This window comes from Chelonia mydas, chromosome 1 (assembly GCF_015237465.2).
Source record: "Chelonia mydas isolate rCheMyd1 chromosome 1, rCheMyd1.pri.v2, whole genome shotgun sequence".
Lineage (NCBI taxonomy): Eukaryota > Metazoa > Chordata > Testudines > Cheloniidae > Chelonia > Chelonia mydas.
In genome coordinates, this window is record NC_057849.1 from 281,787,647 (window position 1) to 281,807,948 (window position 20,302).

At 44.0% G+C, this 20,302-nt stretch overlaps 1 protein-coding gene across 2 annotated transcripts in view; it reads right to left on the minus strand.

The window, feature by feature from the left end:
- Positions 1–10,403: 10,403 nt before the first annotated feature.
- Positions 10,404–20,302, minus strand: part of TMEM19 (transmembrane protein 19) — a 38,524-nt gene continuing 28,625 nt past the window's right edge. The window contains exons 7-8 of one of the 2 annotated variants that reach the window (XR_006291357.1): positions 12,748–12,937; positions 11,958–12,649 (exon numbers count right to left, since the gene is read on the minus strand). Coding sequence is in view for 1 of the 2 variants with exons in the window: in XM_037886464.2 (XP_037742392.1) it covers positions 12,912–12,937 (26 nt within the window). In the remaining variant the exon portion in view is untranslated. Of the gene's footprint in view, positions 12,938–20,302 lie in introns of both variants that reach the window. The other variant, XM_037886464.2, reaches the window with a different exon arrangement.

Sequence of the window (20,302 nt, forward strand, 5' to 3'; positions counted from 1 at the left end):
AACTTAGAGTACATGGGGAAAGTATAGCAATAGCGGTGATGCAAAACCTGGAGTTAAATGAGATGTATTTGTTATTACGTGCTGAGTTCCTAGTTGCTAGGAGATATGCTGATTAAAGTACATTTCCTGGGCAGTCTCCCATACTGTGACTCCCATGGAGCCTTGGCCAGAATTTAGGGTTACCTCCCACAGTGGATCCCCTAGGGAAGAGTGGCAGTGGGAGAAGCACCTGTTTAGCCCTAGGGGTGAATCTTGTGCTGGTGCAACTGCAGAGAGTCTTACGAGACCTCCTTTAATAATAATGCCAAGCTCTTATGTCTCTTGACTGGTCTCGGATTACAAGGCATACATGATGCAAGTATAATTATACTCTTTGTTAGTTGGTGAATGTTTCAGTACTTCCTGGATTTAGTCCAGCCGCTTGCTTGGCTACATGATTTACACTGCTATCACCAGCTTAAGAGGGGACAGGGAAGAGCTAACTTTTCATGATATAGGAAGTACCCTCAAACAATATGTTGTACTTGTCATATTAAATTGCTCCTTAATAGTTATGGAAAAATGAGTATATGTAAGACAATTGCACATTAGACTTTTTCTTTGTGCTCTAAAGATAATTATCAAGTTATTAACAGCAGTTCTTCCTTTAACTGTAATTTTTAACCATTGTGCATGGCAGCAGTGATTATGGATACTTAGTTGTTGTTTCTATGGAGATCCTAATGACTGTCAGACATGTTACTTTTTCAGAGTAACAGCCGTGTTAGTCTGTATTCACAAAAAGAAAAGGAGTACTTGTGGCACCTTAGAGACTAACCAATTTATTTGAGCATAAGCTTTCGTGAGCTACAGCTCACTTCATCGGATGTGCTTATTAGAAAACAGTCACATTTGTAAACACATTTTTATCAAACAACTGTGTTTGCCAACTGGACCTGGCAAGTTGCAACTCTAGTAGAGAAGATCTGTAGGAATTTGTTTTTTTCAAGTTCAGCCTTACAAGCTATAAAGTAGCATAGAATATTTCATAAACATATTTGCTTCTTCTGATTCGATTAGATGCCCTGAAAACAGGCACACCTTTTGTAACTTCCAATAAACATTGCACAAGCAGAGAGGTGGGGAAATGTTGCCCCACTGATGAAACTGACAGTAAGGGTTTTTGTTCTGCATGTTTTGTTGAGGTCAAAGGTGGTTTTAACTTTTCACCTAGTGGAGGAGTTATTCAAGATACAGATCAAAACTGAGGCTGCAGGTAATTCTGGTAGCCACTGAGCACAGGGGAGTCATCTTCATCCTAGGCATGGTACTAGCCAGAGAGATACCATGGGATACTCTGCTAGCTCACTAGAGCAAACAAATGCCAAGGTTGCCCAACGTTCCCCTGCCCAAGCCTGAGTTGTTTTTTTCTAAAATTGTCTCTAGTTTGAGGCCTACAAGTCCTGGGTCTCATGTCATTTTTCAGATGTTCTGTTTCCAAAACAAGAGCTTTGCAAAGCAACATTAGACAATATCTGTGATGGGTTCCCGCCCTCCCAGGGTGCAACCTGGAACTGGGGTACTAGTGAGCCCTCTGTCTTATCAGCCTGGCTCCCTCTCACCCTGTGCTTCTGTCAGAAGCTGACGACCACATCCGATCTGGCACTCCCACTAGGATTCACACAGGCAGGGACACAGCCAGCTGCAGTTACATGAATGCTTCTCCTAAGCCAATCAAGAACTGACAGTAGAATGGAAGCTCCAGCCAAAATACTCCCAGCTCTCCAACCTAGGACCCCGGAGCTGTATTATCCCACCCTGGTCAAAAGCCTGACCAGTATATGTTATTACCCAGTCCGCCACTACAAAGAAAAGTGGATGTGCACCAACTCTTGTTCCTGAGCCGAGATTTTTCCCCAAGCACTTCACTCAAACCACACTGTTCTAGGTAAAATATAAAACTACAGAAAGATAGATTTTAAGTGATTATAAGTAATAGCAGACAGATCAAAGTAGATGACCTAGCAAATAAACAAAAATGCAATCTAAGCCTAATATACTAGATAGTTAGATAATATAAACAGTCCACCAAGGTTTCATACACAGGCAGGCTTCCTTCTTTTCTGCCTGGAACCAGCACTTCCCCCAGTTCAGTCTTTGTTCCTCAGGTGTTCTCTTGTGTGCAGATTGAGGCCAATTGTGATGTCACATCCCTGTTTTATAACTTCTCCCATATGGCAGGGAACCCCTTTGTTCCAAGCCAAGTTCACAGCCCAGTTTGTGGTACAATACAGGTACCAACATGGAGTTCAGTATCATGTGATCTAGCCACATGCCTTTGCATACTTTGATGAGTCATGGCAGCCATTATCCATAGGCTGACTGAAGGGTCCCCAAGACAGTTCATCAGGTGAAGATAAGCTTTCCTCATTGCCCATTGTCTTTGTTGATGGGCCATTCAACTTGAATAGGCTATTCACAGTGTGCTGGCTAGACTGTATGGAAAGCTTTGGGGGTGTTACCCAGGTGCAAGCACATTTGAATTACAGATACATGGTCAATATTCAAAATTCCAGATTAAAAAATGATACATTCATACAAATAGGATAATCATATTCAGTAAACCATAACTTTTCCATTGACACCTCATATGACATATTGTGCACAAAATGCACCATAATTATGTTATAATCATACCACTATGATGAATATGGGGTACAGAGTGTCACAGAATGTTCATCCACACTAGAAAGGGTTAATGTTGCTCAGAAGGGGGGCTAAGTAACCTGATAACCACACCTGAAGGAGGATTAGTCTTGATAAACAATCCCTAATAGAAGATGGAGCCCAGATGAATAGGAGCATACAGGGCTGATATAAGGCCAAGTAGTGAGACCAGGAGGGGGCTGTAGGCAGGAGCTTTGCTTTTGCTCCCTGGAGAGAAAGGGAGTTGGGTAGGGCATCAGGGAGGGAGTGTGCAGTCACTTTTTGGGGTAGAGAGAGGTGGGTAGGCGGAAAGCTGAGGGGAGTATGAGCCCTGGAAACCTGTCCTGACAGAAGATCTTCACCTAGAAGAGGTGTAGGGAAGAGAGCCTGTAGAAGGCCCAGTAGGAAGAAGTCCAGGGAAAAAGAAGTGAGAGTTGAGACTGTATAGACCTTAGCTACTGCTGATAGAGTTCCTGGGCTTGGAGCCAGAGTAGCAGGCCAGGTTCCCCTCCTGGCCTCTAGAGAAATGGCACAGAATAGGAATTGGCACAGAGGACTGCCTGGGATGGCGTATGGATAATTGGTCTTGAGAGACTTAATACCCTGGCAAGTGGAAACCATAATGACCTAGCTGGAGGCCTAAGCCATGAAGAGAGGGCACCTGAGTCACAAAAGGGAAGCACTGCAACTCCTGGAGTGTGAGAGGGGCCACAGCACAAACTAGAAACTGGAAGGGGTGTCAGACTGGGCAGAGCTATTCCCCAGTTGCAGCCACCAAGAGACACCCCAGCGGTGAGTGGATCTCCCCGCTACAATATCCTGGAGCTCTAGATCCTTTTATAAGTATCTACAGTACAAGTACATTCTCCCTCTGAGGGGAGGGGCAGAAGGAGTGTATGTGAGAAGACTTATAATCCCCATAAAATATGTAATAGTGAAGGGCTTTGACTCCTACCCTGGTGAAATGAAAGGGAACTCTCATTTCTCTCAAAGGTAATGCATCAGCTACTAGGAATGGAGGCCCCTATTTGCAACAGGAATGCTCCCCTAGGTGAAGAAATACTGTCTTGCCAGTAGGCAGATTGACTTAACCCAGCTCTCATGCTTGGTGGGGATCCAAATTGCTGGATTAGTAACAAGTGTGGTGAGCCTGAGATTAGGGTAATTTTTATGTATTTCATCTTGCTTTACCTATTGTTATGGACTGAAAATAAACCACCAGAAATACATTCAAAGCCCTGAACTTTTTTCACACAGTGACTTTTGCCAACAGATAGAAAGACAACCAGTTAATGTCTGTACCTGATAATACAGACAAACCGCTTCTGGTGTGCTTAAAGATGAGCCTATTAATAAAAGCTTTACTCTTAATGGTGCAGTCAAACTAGTTTTAAACTTGCTCAGCCAGTTATTTAAAATATGCATACTAGTTACAGGCTAGAATGTGCTTCTCTCTAAATTAATACTTACATATGTGAAGAACACTTTTGTATTAAAGATTCATTAGGTGGTCCTATTTCTTCGCTAAGACACTTGGAGCCAAAATAGACGTGGGAAGTAGTTCATCAATAAAAATAAAATTACCAGAGAGTACAGCTCTGCCACGCCTATTCACCTTGAGTAATATCTTGCACCATAAGCACTGACCACAATGACATTTTTCTCTAACAAGATTCTTCTTCTTCCTCCAGATTTCATGCCTTTGGTTGACATGAGTTGAACTACTTGTGAAATAAGGTACTACACTCCAGGTAAATAAGGGTGGCAAAACTGGCCCAGGGTGGCTATAGATTTCCAAAGCTGCTTGTGTGATCACCACCATTAGAGATTGCCCGGGGGGATCTCTAGGGGGAAAAGCATTAGTCTCTGTATTTGGAGTGAGAGACCCAGGATCTCAAGCTGAGATATAATGGACCCATTTCCTCTTGTGATCATGCACAGGGATGGATCGGTAACACACACTGACCAGTAGAAGCTCATCCTGAGCATCTGAGCTCCACAGTAGTTTGAATCCCTGACATATTTCCATAGGAGCTAGCCATACTTTTCTGTCAAAATAGTTTTAGTCAAAACCCCAATTTTCTATCAAAAGTCTTCATGAAAAGTATCTGCTTTCCATGGAAAACTTTGATATTTTTATTGAAAAAATGAACACACCAAAACCAAGTTATTTCAGCCAAAAAAAAAATTTTCACTGTGGATATTTTGCTGTAATGCTGTGACATAACAGGGATACAGTTTAGAGTAGTGGGGGCTGTGTCACCCCTGCAATGCAACCTTGGGTGCCTTGTAATGCCTGGGCTGCTCACAAAAAATCTTCTAGCTTGCAAGCCACACCCTGAGTGTCTGTGTGTAACTGCCGCCTGCCAGCCACACCCTGGCTCTCACCAGTCTTGGTTATACTGAAGTGTGACCCCAACACATCCTCAGTCCCAGATCTCCCCCTAGAAATTCATGTCCTGTACTGCCTAGCCCTTTCCTGGACAGGAACTATATATTAAGTCTATTGTTCCTTTCAGGGAAAAACATGCCAGGTTATTACCTTAAATAATTATCCAGACACTTCTTTAAACTCACTGGATTAGATCAAACAGTAAAATGAGTTTATTAGCTACAGAGATTTTAAATGAATATAAATAATGCATAAGTCAGAAATGGTTACAAGAATAGTAATGATAAAATGCTAACTAGTATTTACTTAAGAAACTAACTTAGTTGCAAAGCAAACTTTCTCACTATATATTTCTAGCAAGGTTACTGACCAAATTCTTCAGGTCAGGACTTATCCCCCAAAGTCCAGGGCTAGTTCCTTTTGTCCTTGGGTACAGAGAATGTAATGGGCAGGGAGAGAGTGGGGCACCTTGAGGGTGTTTGTCCCTCTTTTTTTTATAGTTTGTTCTCCTCCTGAAAAATACTTGCAGCTGAGACCCAGGAGATAGTCTATGTGGAAGGATGTTCCTTGGGGGTTTCTTCCACCTGTTTAAACTTCCTTTGTTTTCCCTTCCTGCTTGATGACTCGCTCTACTGCTCAAACGCAAAATAAGGCAAGCACACATTCCTTCCTCTCTGTAGAACAGACCTGGCTTCTGCCTGGGCAGGGCTGTGGGGTTTAGAACATGTGTTACTAACATCATCCAGGGGGATCTTAACTTCACATAAAATGTTGTCACACATTTTACCAGGACAATACTGACCAGCAAATTGTGTTTTCAGATGATATATTACAAGGCACACTTTGTACAATAGTGTGTAGGGTGTGAATACAGGGTGTATTCCATCACAAATGCCTCGTGGGAAATTAGTTTGCAGGAGTGGTGCTAGGAGGAACTTCTCGGGGCTATAGCCATCCCCAAACTTGCCTTATTCCCCCTGTCTCATTGCCACCCTTACTTCTGAAGTTCTGCGCTGCTGCTGCTGGCGGTGGCACTGCCTTCAGAGCTGGGTGCCTGGCCGGTAGCTGCCGCTCTCCACGGGCACCCAGCACTGAAGGCAACACTGGCTAGGGTGACCACCTTTTCAAAAGGCAAAAGTGGGACATGTGCAGGAGCCCCACCCCACTGTGAGGGTCTGCTCCTCCTCTTCCCCTGAAGCCCCACCCCCTGGCCAGAAGCTGGAGCAGAGCAATTGTAAGAGCTGCCCAGGGAGCCCGGGCCCTCCACCTGCCCTGGGTGGGTGCCAGGATACCTGAAAGTATCCCCTGTCCCATTTCCACACCCTCCCCCCACCCCGCCAAGGTGCTGAGCAGGTGGAGGGTTTGGGGCTCTCACACTCCTTCAGAAGCTCTTACTACTGCCCAGCTCTGGCTTCTGGCCTGGCCAGGGTCAGGGCCCTGGGGGGAGAGGAGGAGCAGGGGGCAGGACCGCGTGGCAAGGGGGAGGTCTAAAGCCAACCACAGCCCCCCCACACCAGGAAAAGACTGGTACTGCCCTGAGCAGGCATGGAGCGGCGCCACAAGGAATCCAGGATGAATGCTGTCCTGGAGTCATTCAGCCCAGACCGGGGTTTGAACTCTGCATTTTGGGACTATCCTGCCCAATTCAGGAGGGATGGTCACCCTAGCACCGCCGCCAGCAGCAGCAGCGGAGGGGAGACAGCGAGAAGAAGTAAACTAACTCCAGTTCTGTGGAGAAGGCACTGAGGGAGCCTTGGGAGCAGCTGTGCTGCAAGCCCCATGTACTGAGCAGAAGGGGGAAGTTTGCAACCACACTCACGGGGCTGCAAAACTTCCTGGAGACTCGGTGGCATCTTGCCTCACAATGTCAGTGCCTAAGCGTGGGGGTTCCTGAGCTGCAGCCTGTCAGCTGGCTCGCACAGAGGCACCCGGCTTAGGGATTTGCAGAGCACAGCGATTGACGGGAGAGCTATTGGGATCCTCATGGTATAAAGCGCACACAGCTGTGCGGCCCAGCTCTGCTCCGTCTCCTTCGCAGTTCAGCCATGACAGCTGGGTTTGTGCTCCTCCCCCGCCCGCTGTTGTCAAAGAGCGGAGCTGGAAAGCAATGCTGAGCGAGTGTTGGGTGAGCTGAGCTCTCCCTGAGACTGCAGTAGCCTTTCTCTGCATCCCTCCGCCTCCAATTTTCTGTCTAGCCCCCCACGGGGAACAGACTAGCACCACCCCTGTTAGTCCATTACCTCCTGTCCCCATTCTTCTCTCTAAGTGGACTCCCATGATGCAGTGTCTCCCCTCTCCTGAAGGGAGACCATAATGTGTCACAGGAGATGTCTAACCAGGAAGCCCAGCCTACAGCGAAGATGGGGAGCATGAGGCATCTAAACTATAAGGCCTATGAGATGCTGCAGCTACATCTGAGCTGAAACTTTTCCGTTTTTCCTGAGCTTTTACTGAAAAATTATCAAGATTTTCTATGGGTAATTAAGACAATTTTCCATTTCCTTCTAAATTTTCAACAGGGGAACACCATTTTTTTCCAACCTGCTCTAGTTAGCACTTGTTTGGCAGCCTCTATCCTGCCAGTGGCTGAATTGGGAGCCTCCAGATCTAAAAGCATGAATCCCTACAGCTTGAGCTAAAGAGTTGGGCTCTCAAGGAGCCCATCACAGATCCATGTTCTCTGAGCACAGAAGTAGATGCCCTATACACTGACCACTGGGTTACACTTGCAGAAAAGTCCAGACTTTCTCTGCAGCCTGTGGGCAGCAATACACTTCCTGGTTTGCTCAGAAATGCTCATCCACAAGGCCCCTACCCTGTCTATTTAAATGCTTGTCTACACAGGGCAATTTCCTTGGCATAGTTATACTGGTATCATCCCCAGTATGGGCACTCTTATTCTGGAGTACTGTAGTAAGAGGAGGCCCTGAAGCAAACTCTTGTATCAGAGGCCCAGTCTGAGGCCCGAAGCCTGAACCAAAGTACTTCCAGGCAGTGTTAAGCAAAGCTGGGCTGTGAGCCAGAGGCAGGTCCCACTCACAGAAGTTGGCAAGAAAAGGTTGTTAGAAGCACGTGTACACACACAAGTGCTTATGAGAGGAACTTGCGCCAAGACGGCATCAGAACACTCCACAGACATAACAAGGATCAGGCAGGTGCATCTTAAAAACAGGGTCAAAAGGACAACATGATGGATAGATTCGTTTGAACTATGATGAGTAATCTGTCCTGCAACTGTATAAAAGTAGGTCCGGGGGTGCACATCTTTGTCCAGCCTAGGGGGGCAGTGGAGTGTCCCGCCACTGACTGAGCTGTGTCCATTGCCAGGGAGCACAAATTTGTAGTATGCCCTGTAGAGTCTATAGGGAACTATTACTGTGCTTTGTTTGACAATAAACCTGGCTCGGGTTCCTTCGTACCTTACTAGAGTCTGTGGTTTTGGGGGGTTCTCTCGGGGTCTGCTGTGTTAGCTGTCTGCGCAGAGCTGGGGCAGCACACGGAGGGAACACGCACGCAGCTGTTATCATCGAACAAGAGCAGAGCACCGCCCTGGTAGCTATCAACAACAAGTACAAGTGCCTTTTCTGATTTAGCTTGTCTCTTAGGAAGCAGTATGTGCTAAACTGGAAAAGGCACCTTTCTTCTAGAATAAGTGTCCACATAGGGAACTATACCCATGTAACTACTACAGTTTAATTATGCTGGTAAACTTTCCCCATGTGGACAAACATTTAGTCTCTTTCTCTCAAAACAAACAAACGCTTCTGCTGTACTGCTTGTAGTGAATAGAGCTGATTTGTATATAAATTACCAATTGTCATTCCCCTTCCCTTAACCTCTGTGTTCTTGTCTGACTGTTCTTTGACTATGATTTCCCACCACTCATTTAACGACTGGAAAGCATCTAGCTCATTGCAGGAAGTACTGCTAATTAGCAATAATAGCAGTCACTGAACGGCAGTCACTTACCACCCACATACACGCTGAAGTCCATTGCTGTTCCTTGCTACATTTACAGATGCAGCCACTACCAAAATATCCGTTACTTTACAAGATATCAGGGGCACATGGCAGTGGAAAGAGAATCCTGTAAAGACAAGGTTTGGTATATGAAACCTGGAATTGATAACTGAGGCAGGGTTTGGTGGGAGAAAAGTTATAGTCTCTCCTTTTTGTCTTAGCTTTCTGACTTTGAGATCAGGGCTGTTCTGGTAAGAAGTTACTATCTGATGACTACTCAGTGACCTGTGTGTAGTGAGCTGGTAGTCTAAGTTGAGGGCCCATTTAGTACTGCTAACACTAGTTTTGCTTTTGTACTTTGAGTGACCACTGAAAGTGAAATACTGCTGCTTTTAAAAGTGATGGCAAAGATATACCAGGAGGGTAGGATGACAAAGGAGAACCCGTGCCACACAGCTGTCTTCAAATGGGCGCAGAGATTCAAGTACTGCCGGTTGGCAGAGTGGGTGAGGTAATGGCTCAGGCTACATATGCTGTTTTTATTGCTAAAACTGGGGCATGCTTGTCATGCAGTAGACAGGACGTTTATTGCAGGGATGATTCAGTTAAGAGACGGTTACCAGGTTTCTGTGGAATTTTTAATCACATCTGATTCTATTTGTGTTTGCATGCAGCTTGTCTTGTAGAATGATGCAGTTGAATGATGTGAAAATGCTGCCAAACCACACTGCTGAGTTTCAGCTCTCAAATGCACACACACAGATGCACCACATGACTAGTTCTCTTTGTACCTGGTACTGTTGCTTTTGTGCTTTCTCGTCCCATATACCTGTAACTGCTACTGCTGGCCATGGTATGGCTCTCGTCCCATACTACCTGTAACTGCTACTGCTGGCTATGGTATGGCTTTCTCACCAATCCTGTGCTTGTCAAAGGGGTGGATTGCTTAGTTATTCCAAGGGAGATAGCTTAAGGTCCAGCTGCTGTTCACCCTTATGCAGAGGAATTCTGTGCAGTCCTCAGATGGTGAAAAGACTGTGGAGGTTTCAAAAGGGAACAGGGTGGGACTGTCAGTGTTTCTCAGAGCTGTAATGGAGGTGGGGGGGGGGAGAGGATTAGCAGTATTTTAAAGAACAAGAGGTAGCAGGATTTGAAAACACATAGTTCCAGGATCAAGAATGAAGCTCATGTAAACATTTATATTTTACTTTAAAATCATCAGTTCAGAAGCAAATTTAGGGCCAAATAAATCCCTACTGTATATTTCTTTGGAAATAAGAGTGCCATTAGATGATAAATCCGCTTGTTGGCATTAATAATTGAAATTAATATTAATATGGGAAACCACCAAACACTAATTTAATCATAAATTCTTTTATTTAATCCAAAGGCTGAATGGTGTATTTATACAATTGCTGTAACATGCCTAACTAATAAGCAATTTACTACAGCCAGACAGTAACAAAACAATGATAAACATTTGCTCAGGATACTCACAAATGGGCTAAACCCAGGGCAGGGGTACTTAAACCCATATTGATTGGCTCCAATGTGGCCAGCCAGGTATTAGCAATGAACCCTTTAAGAGTTTACTTTTTCTACCCTTTAACAAGCAAGTGATGTCATTGCCAATTAATCATGTTCGCTCAAAATCAACAGGAGACAGTTCACCCTTTATTTCCAGTCTTAATCCACATAAGATTTACAGCCTCCTCTCTTCTCCAGGCCTTCCCACCTCTCCTTGCTGCCCAACAGGGTTTTCCAATTGCGTTGGGTTCACATAGTCTAACACTGACACATGGGGTGGGAAGGGCCATGTTGGCTCATTTTAAGACAGATTCTCTTGGTTTTACTTAAAACCATTTGCTGTCACCCTTATTGATCAGAGGTCTTCTTTTTAGAAACTTCCCCTGATCCCATTGACATCCTCCCTGCTTCATTCCTTCTGGCCTTATAACTTATTAGTTTCAAGGCCTTCCTTCTAGTTGCTAATTAGCGGCTTTCTTTACTTAAGATAACTAATTCACACTTCATATTTATCTTACACCACTCAGACATAAGATGTAAATTAACTGTAACTGCTTAGGAAAGACCTGGGCATCACTGTGGACAGCTCAGTGGAAAGATCTACTCAAAGTGCAGCAGCCTTCCAAAAAAATAAATAAATGGCAAACATAATGTTAGCGCACACATAGAATGCAATGAAAAATATTACAAGGACATACGTTAAATGGTATTCTCTCCTAGAATATTTGGTTCAGTTCTTTCAGCCCATCTCAAACAAAGTTAGAGGACATATAGGCAAGTTCACTACTAAATAACAAACTAGAAGCATGGAAAAACTTCTAAGTGGAGAGATTGAAAAGTCTGGGGTGGTTTCACTTTATAGTGGAAACACAAAAGAGGGAACAGAGTGGAGAGATGCACAATGAAGAGAAGGGAAGTCATATGATCCTCTTTATACTTTCTCATAATAAAACAAGGGGGCATTCAATGAAATTGAATTTAAATAGGATTTTGAAGGCTTTTCTTTTTTTTTTTACACAATGCACAATTAACCTGTGGAATTCCTTGCACAGAGTGTGAGGGAATAGAGTTTAGTAGGATTCCCAATGTATTGGACATGTATATGGAACATAGGAACATCCAAAGTTACATTAGAAAAGATTAAAGAAACTACATAAACCCTCATGTTTCAGGGAATAGTTCAGCCACTAACCCATGGGTGGTGGTGTTAGTAAATTTCCATATGAACAGATTCCTCCCTAAGGCACATGTTTAAAGGTATTTAGGCATTGCAATGCCTAAGTCTCATTTTTCAAGAGATTTAGGCACTTACTGTCAATGGGATTTTGGCTCATAAGTGCCTAAATCCCTTTTGAAAATGAGACAGGCTCTTAAGTCTGCTAGGTGTTGCAATGCCTAAATATCTTTTTAAAATATGAGCTCTATTTCCCAGTGTAGGGTTTCTTGCACCTTCCTCTGAAGCATCTGATACTGCCTGTCTCCAAGACAGGATACTGTACAAGATGGATCACTAGTCTGATCTTATATTATGCAGTTATTATGTTCCATATGTGAGTGCCAAGGGAGTTATGGGCACTGAGCCCGTGCCTTCCAGCATCAGAATCATTATGATGCTCTGCCCAGTTGTGGAGTGATGGACCCCTCTATGGTCTGCTCAGGAAATGCCCTGTTACATCTCAAAATGTCACTCCTGCGTAGGGACCTGCATCCCTCTCACTCTCAAAGGGAGGTTAGATTTGCAGCCCTCTGGCCTTTCAGTGTGATTTCCTAGTAGGTCTGACCTAGCTCAGGTCCTGTAACTTCATTCTCATTCTTCAGGGAAAGTTACAGTGGTTTTCCTGTCACCAAAGTGCCTTCACAAATCAAAGTACATTTATTTTAAGACAACGGCATTACAGAGAACATATAAAACAAGTAAAAACACATAGTTAAGCTTACAAGAGGTCCCTCACCTTTCCTATGGAGTCCCAGGCAGGGTCCAGTCCTTCAAACCCTCCTGGGAGGATTTGCCCCCTTGGTCAGTTTGTTGGATCAAAGTGAGGGCCCTCAAGTCTCTACTCCAAAGCCTCTCTTCTTCCTTGTTTCCTGAAACAGGTAAAGCCAGTCACTGCCTCTTTCCCCAGGGGTGAAGCTTCAGAGAGTGGGGAGCTGCATAATGGACATTGGGATTTTGCATTAATTACCCCTAAGTGATTGCAGATTACACGGGAACACACAGATACATATGTAACCCCTGGCTGGTTGTGGCATTTGATCCCTCTCCAGTGATGGCAGCTAGTCCAGCGAGCATTTGATGAGCCTGCCACGCTATGGCTAAGCACGATGTGTCTTTTAGCTCATTCAGCGTTTAGCTCGAGGTCCCAGGTTTGAATCCTGCCAAAGACGTCAAGGTGGTCAGTGTTTAAGCATATAACCTGAACTGATACAAAGTTCTGTGAATGCACTACAGCCCGTATCATCTGGCGCACATCAATACAATAGCCTTTTAACTTTTCATGCTTTTAAGGTCTGGCTCACAAACATGCAGATAACATTTATAAAGTAGAAACAATCTCAAACCTATGCCTATGTTCATATCTGACAGGCTCCATGTTTGGCTAAAACAGTGTGACTGGTTTTAAGGGAAGAGATGCCGAGAGGCAGAGAATGATTCCATTTCAATTTGCCAGATTTGGAATACTCTGGAAAATCAGAGCCCCAAGGCACTGAGTGATGCCTGGGTTTCTCAACTGAACTAGGGAGGTTGGATTCTCTAATACAACCCGAACAATTTCTTGGCTTCGTTTTTTCAGACAATCTGATAATTTTTTAAAGGCAGCTAATTTAAAAGGCAATTGCTGAAACTAGCTCAACCCCTAGATGAGCTGCTTTTCCTTTGACTGTGTGCATTATTGTGAGGTACAAGTAAACTTTAATTTCATTTACTTTCAACAAGTCTCCTCTGAGTTCCCTGAGATCTTAGAACATTTTTCACCACACACAGGCAGTTTTCAAGTTTCCTGTGTTTCCAGAAAGCAATATTAATCCCATAATTTAATCAGCAATGGTGCAGGGCCTCAGGGAAGTGGCTCACAGGGACAGCTCAAGGTCCAGGAACTCTGATTCAGCACATCTGGAATGATAACTATGCAACAAGTTCTGCAAACCCCACTGTTTGTGGTTTTTGCAGAATGCTGAAAAATCTCTGTGCAACTTTCCAGGAAACAATTTATACTTCACATAATACTTAGAGTACTTTTTCATCATTGTAAAGACTGATTGATTGAAAACAGAATGACTGACATTATAATAACCCAGCAGATGCACCTAAATGTGAGCAATCAAGTTTGGAGGATCAATTGCCTAGAGCGGCAAGAAGCCAGAGGATTCCAGGAGAGCTGGACCAGTGAGAGAACGCCATCTTGGCAGGGGTGGGAGCCTCGGTGGAAGGAAGGAGGACTCCTGTTGCTCTGTGTGCGGGTATGTGTGAGCCCAGGGGAAAGGAGTGTGATGGGCACTGCTAGACGGGGGCTGGTGGTGAACACTTTGGACTCAGACTTGCATGTGTCTTCACGGCAGGTGAAGGCCAAGTAGCACCATATCCCACCAGGCAGAGGTCCAGACTGAGCAGCCAGCAAGCAGCTACCTCACCAGCCTAGTGCGTCTCAGGTCTGTGTGTACCACTGGTGGGATTAGAGCCCTCGGAGGTGAAGGGGGTAAAAGGTTTTGGGTACCTTCAGAGCTGGGGGAAGGGATTGTGCTTAGTTTAAAAAAAAAACAAAAAAACAAAAAAAAAAAAACAACTGTCTCACGGTTGCTGTGAATTCCCTTCAGTCCCCCGACCTGTTGGTTTGTACCATCCCCTTGCTTAATAATTTTTTTATATAAATGGTCTCAGAACTCCTCTGTGTGCACTTGGGTCTTTGTCAGGAGTTTCTGGCTCCATGTAAGCAAAGCGTGGGTGGGGGGAGGGGAGAGGCTGTGCCCACCCTGAAAAGAAAGAGGTGCAGGCTCACTACCTTAGGACATCTACCAGCAGCTGTGTCAGCATGGGTAGGGGGGTTGGTACAATATTTATATAGCCAATTTCACTAAAGTGCCTAAAGCTGTCTACTGTATTCGAGTTACATTTCTTTACAACAATCATGTATATTAATCAATTTGCCCACTAGTGAAATTCAGACACCATTAAGGTATAGTAGATGCTAGTTCCAGTTTAATATTTGACACAGCTAACTAATTACAGAAAAGTGTAGGACAGAAAATGAACAACACTGCCACAAGTTCCAGCTGGAATTTGTTCAGGAACTGGAGCTAATACCCTGTCTTTTCACAAAGTGCTGTGGGATCTTTTTAATTACAACAATTTGCATATACCATCTCTACAAGATATTACATAACACGCCACTTTATAGTGTGCAACTCTCCCATGCCCATGGTCCACTCAGCATAGGAGAAAGAAGGAGCTATTGCAAAACTATTCATGGCATCTGTCCTGGCTGGGTACTAGCATCAGTTAGAGCAGCCCACACCAGTAAGAATCAGAATAGCAGAGCTCTGCTCTGCCATGTCCCTGGCCTGTTCCCTCCTTCAGCATGCCCTTTTTACTGGGAGGATCACCTAGTATAGGGGCCACTTCTACCAGGTTTACTGAGGTGGACAGCTCCCCTCTAGGAAGGGAATTCTCTACGGTCATTTACAGCCAGAATATGGTGCAGAGTGGCCAGAGAGTAAAAAGGAATCTGGCCCCTACTGTTTAAAAATTCCCCCGATGAAAGAAATAACCAAAACCATTATGGATGGTCAAGCTCTCTCAGCTAAAGCAAGGAAGCAAAGACCTTCACCTAAACTTCAGATGAAAACTTTCAAGATTCAGGAAAGTTTGCATAACTTCCCCTCTCTCCCCCTGCATTATTTAATTTTCACTCTACACTTTCTGATGCCTGCAGGACCAGAAACAGAAGTCTCTCTCTAAACCATTCTGAGAAAGGATGCTCTAGTCTCACGGTATTTTCCGTTTGACGTGAAGCAGGAAGGAAGTTGGAATTAAAATAGACCTATTGTGTCCCTAGACTCAACCAGATAATGCTGCATGGGATCACATTCAAGTAGGTTTCTTTGCTACCAGAATTAGATGGCACGCTGCTCAGGACAAACTGTCATATTTATTCTGTAAACAGCTGGCCTTGTAAAAATAATAGAATATTATTTAAATGCAAATGTATATCTGGTAGAAATCTATAGGTTCACCACAGAACTGCAGGCACAGCTCAGAACTATCCCAGTTTATAAAACTGGTGTGATATATACAAACTCTCCAGCTTGGGGGAAAAACCCTCAGTTTTTGAAGATAGAAAATCTTTAGCACCTGTTGTTGGCAGAGCAGGGGATGCAAAGTGCTACCAGCAATAAAATGCAGGTGTTCCACATTTGTCACACTCCACAACAACCTGTAGCAGATTTGTATTTTTTTTTGAAGGTCAGTAAATAAACTCTGATGTCACTTTGCTGCAGAATGGGTTGGGAGGGAGTGTTAAGAGAGGCCACTGCTTTGAAAAAAATGGTGGTTGGATGAATGTGTCTCTCTACTAGTTATTCATTTGGAATGGGATCATCCTTTTTCAAGATGAAAAGATAATCCTGCTGTGTTAGGCAACGTTTTTATTATCAATAAAACAACTTTTGCTATTGCTGAGCACTTAGTGGCGGTTTCATTTGCCTCCAGTTGCTCTGATCTCCTTAGAAGATGTGAGCTATCTACGACAAGGATACTGTACAATGTTTTCCTGTACTGTTGTTGCAGGTCAACTAATTCCATGTTTAAAATAAAAAAAGATACTTTAAACAGGAAAGCAGCAATATCAAATCAAATGCTGTTCTTTTCTACTACCTCACTGCAGAGGCAAAACAGAACCAAAGAACTTAGCATTCCAGATGCTTGGACACTTTAGTCCTTATTGAAGACTTAGGGATTTTTAAGTTTATAAATGGCGTCAAAGCTTGTTGAGGATACTTCTCACTAACTGCAGCACAGCACTGGGAATGGTTTTAGTAATGAAATTTTGTAACAGGTCATTGAATAAAAAAAGTGCGGTCTGTGTAAATTGTCTGAAAGATGGATAATTAAATAAAATTGACACAGAGTTAAAGCCAGTAGGCCTTGTCTGCAATGAGGAATTGTTACAGAAATGATTCCCATCATTAATGTCAGAGGTTCAGCTCTACAGGTGGGAGAAACTTTGGTCACCATAATGTGCACCTGTGGCTGACTATGTTTCTACCACCAGGTCACATAGACTTGCCAGCCATCACAGTAAAGATCTGCAAATCTTCCTGTTCCTGAAAGCCTTAAGCTAATTAAAATTGTTACATCAATGCAATTTTGGAACAAATAATTGAGAGCAAACGAAGCAGCTATGTCTAGCAAATGGCAAATTCAGAACAAACAAATGCCCCTTTGGATGTTCAGTTGAATTACTGCCAAAAGACATCAGATGATTGTTCTCTGTAAAGGGAAAGATAGTCTTGACTCTTTAACATAGGAATGAGGAGAGGTCTATCCTGGAGTAGATGGCTATGTCTGTGTGGAAATGACAGGTTTCTGGAGCTAATAGAAGTGGAACCAGAGGAGATTTGTAGAGTATTAAAGAAAATGTTTAGATATTGCTGTTTATAATAAAATTTATCCTTTTGAAACATATAGCCATTAAGCCCTGTCACCCTGAATGTGAGCTTATAAGTGAAATCAGGTGGACCTTGCTAGTCATTGCCAGTAAACCCCCACAGGCCAAATCCAAGTGCCTCAGAAAGTTAGTGGATATTAAACTGGAGAGGTGGGGTGGGGGGGTTGTTTGAAGACCCCAGAAATGCTCTCGGGAGAAAGTCCAGAATATATACCTTAACACACTTAAAATTGCCTTCACCAAATAAGGACACTCCACCAGAGAAGTAGATCAGATTGTGGAATGGCCACCCAAATGTCCCAAGAGTACCTGCTCAATACAGAAATAAAACCTCCTCTGACCAGGTACCCCTAATTGTCACCTACCACCTCACCCTGGAGCTCAGACAGGGTATCATCAAACAACTACCATCCATACTCAGTGGGGACCCCGTCCTAATGGAAATCTTTCCTGAAGTCCCACTTCTGCCCTTCAGAAACCCCACAACCTCTCCTTATCAGAAGCAAGCCACAGACCAGTACATGCCAACTCAAAGCGGCACCAGACCCTGCCAGAACAACAGATGCAAAACCTTCAGGCATATCTCTACTTCTAGAATGATCTACATCCCCACAGTGCACCTTTCAAGATCCATGGATCCTACACACGATTATCACATGAGGTACACCTCATCCAGTGCACTAAATGCCCCAGTAACAATTATGTGGGTGAAAGCAGACAATGACTATGGTCTTGAACGAGCTCACACAGGAAAATGATAAAAGACAAAAACACCCTGTCAAGGTTCCTGAACTCTAGGGTACAGATGAGGGGACCTGCATGAAAAACCCCCTAAGCTTATTTTTACCAGCTTAGGTTAAAACTTCCCCAAGGTACAAACTATTTTACCTTTTGTCCCTGGACTCTATTGCTGCCACCACCAACTGTCTAACAAATATAACCAGGAAAGAGCCCACTTGGAAACATCTTTCCCCACAAAATCCCCCCAAGCCCTACACCCCCTTTTCTGGGGAAGGCTTGATAAAAATCCTCACCAATTTGCATAGGTGAACACAGACCCAAACCCTTGGATCTTAAGAGCAATGAAAAAGCAATCAGGTTCTTAAAAGAAGAATTTTAATTGAAGAAAAAGTAAAAGAATCACCTCTGTAAAATCAGGATGGTTAATACCTTACAGGGTAATCAGATTCAAAACGTAGAGAATCCTTCTAGGCAAAACCTTATGTTACAAAAAGACACAAAAACAGGAATATACATTCCATTCAGCACAACTTATTTTATCAGCCATTTAAACAAAACAGAATCTACACATTGCTCACTGATTTTTTTACAGGAGTTCTGACCTGCATTCCTGCTCTGGTCCCGGCAAAAGCAACACACAGACAGAGCAAGCCCTTTGTTCCCCCCACTCCAGCTCTGAAAGTATCTTGTCTCCTCATTGGTCATTTTGGTCCCGTGCCAGTGAGGTTATCTTAGCTTCTTAACCCTTTACAGGTGAAAGGGTTTTTCTTCTGGCCAGGAGGGATTTACAGGTGTTTACCCTTCCCTTTATATTTATGACACACCCTATCACCTGTGGTGAGCACTTTTCATAAAGCAATCACTATATCTGACCTATCAGTCCCCATCCTCAAAGATAACCTGCACAACACTTTCAAAAGATAAGCCTGGGAGCTTAAATGCATTACTCTGCTAGACACCAAAAATCATGGACTGAACAGAGACACTGGATTTATGGTTTATGAAAACACTCTGTAAACTATTAACCCCCTCTTTTTGGTCCTATGAATGTAGTGGTGTTAACAAACTACTCTACCTTGAATGCTATGAGCTAACTCAGGGATCGGCAACCTTTGGCATGCGGCCCATCAGGGACAGTTTGTTTACCTGCAGCATCCGCAAGTTCGGCCGATCGCAGCTCCCACTGGCCACGGTTTGCCGTTCCAGGCCAATGGGGACTGCGGGAAGCGGCGGCCAGCACATCCCTCAGCCCATGCCGCTTCCCGCAATACTACAGAGAATTCTTTCCTGGGTGTCTGGCTGGTGAGTCTTGCCCACGTACTCAGGGTTTAGTTGATCACCATATTTGGGGTTGGGAAGGAATTGTCCTCCAGAGCAGATTGGCAGAGGCCCTGGGGGTTTTTCGCCTTCCTCTGCAGCGTGGGGCCCGGGTCACTTGCTGGAGGATTCTCTGCACCTAGAAGTCTTTAAACCACGATTTGAGAACTTCGATAGCTCAGACATAGGTCAGGGGGTTGTTACAGGAGTGGGTGGGTGAGATTCTGTGGCCTACGTTGTGCAGGAGGTCAGACTAGACAATCATAATGGTCCCTTCTGACCTTAAAGTCTATGATCAATCCACCTTGCATTTTGCTGTGATGATGGGGAGTTCCTTTCCCAGACCTAAGGAGGAGCTCTGTATGGCTCGAAAGCTTGTCTCTCTCACCAAAAGCAGTTGGTCCAATAAAAGATAATACCTCACCCACTTTCTCTCTCTAATTATAGATTTAACTTTTTGAATATCAACATCTACTATTATTATTAAATAATTATTGTCTGCCCCCCATAATTTCATGTAACTGTGAAAATTAAATCAATAACAATTTCAAAAATGTTTAAAAACTCCATAATTTTGCACAACTGTGAAAATTTAAATTGATAGAAAAATGAAGTGATAAAAATAAACTGATATCCATCAAAATCATAAACAAATTAATGTGGAATTCTGCCAAGCCTACATATACTATATGTGTTTGCCACAAAGTATCTCCCCAGACAGAGAGCTACCTGATGGGTAGGTGCAGTAATGCAGTGGCTTTTTTCTCTGTAGTCCAGCCAGGTCCATTGGTGGTCCCCTTTTGCCTTGTGATTTAGCCCTCCAGCCAAGTTACCTTTTGTCTCACCCCTTTTGGGCTAAACCAGGGCTTTCCACCAATAGCTGGAGGATCTCACACTTCATCAACAGCCCTGGTCCAGGCCCAGTAGTCCTTCTGGCCCCTTGTTTTTGAGGTCTTCACATGAGGCTGTAGGGGAACCTAGTCCCTCCCTCTTCCCTGGGTTCCAGGCCAGGAGCCCT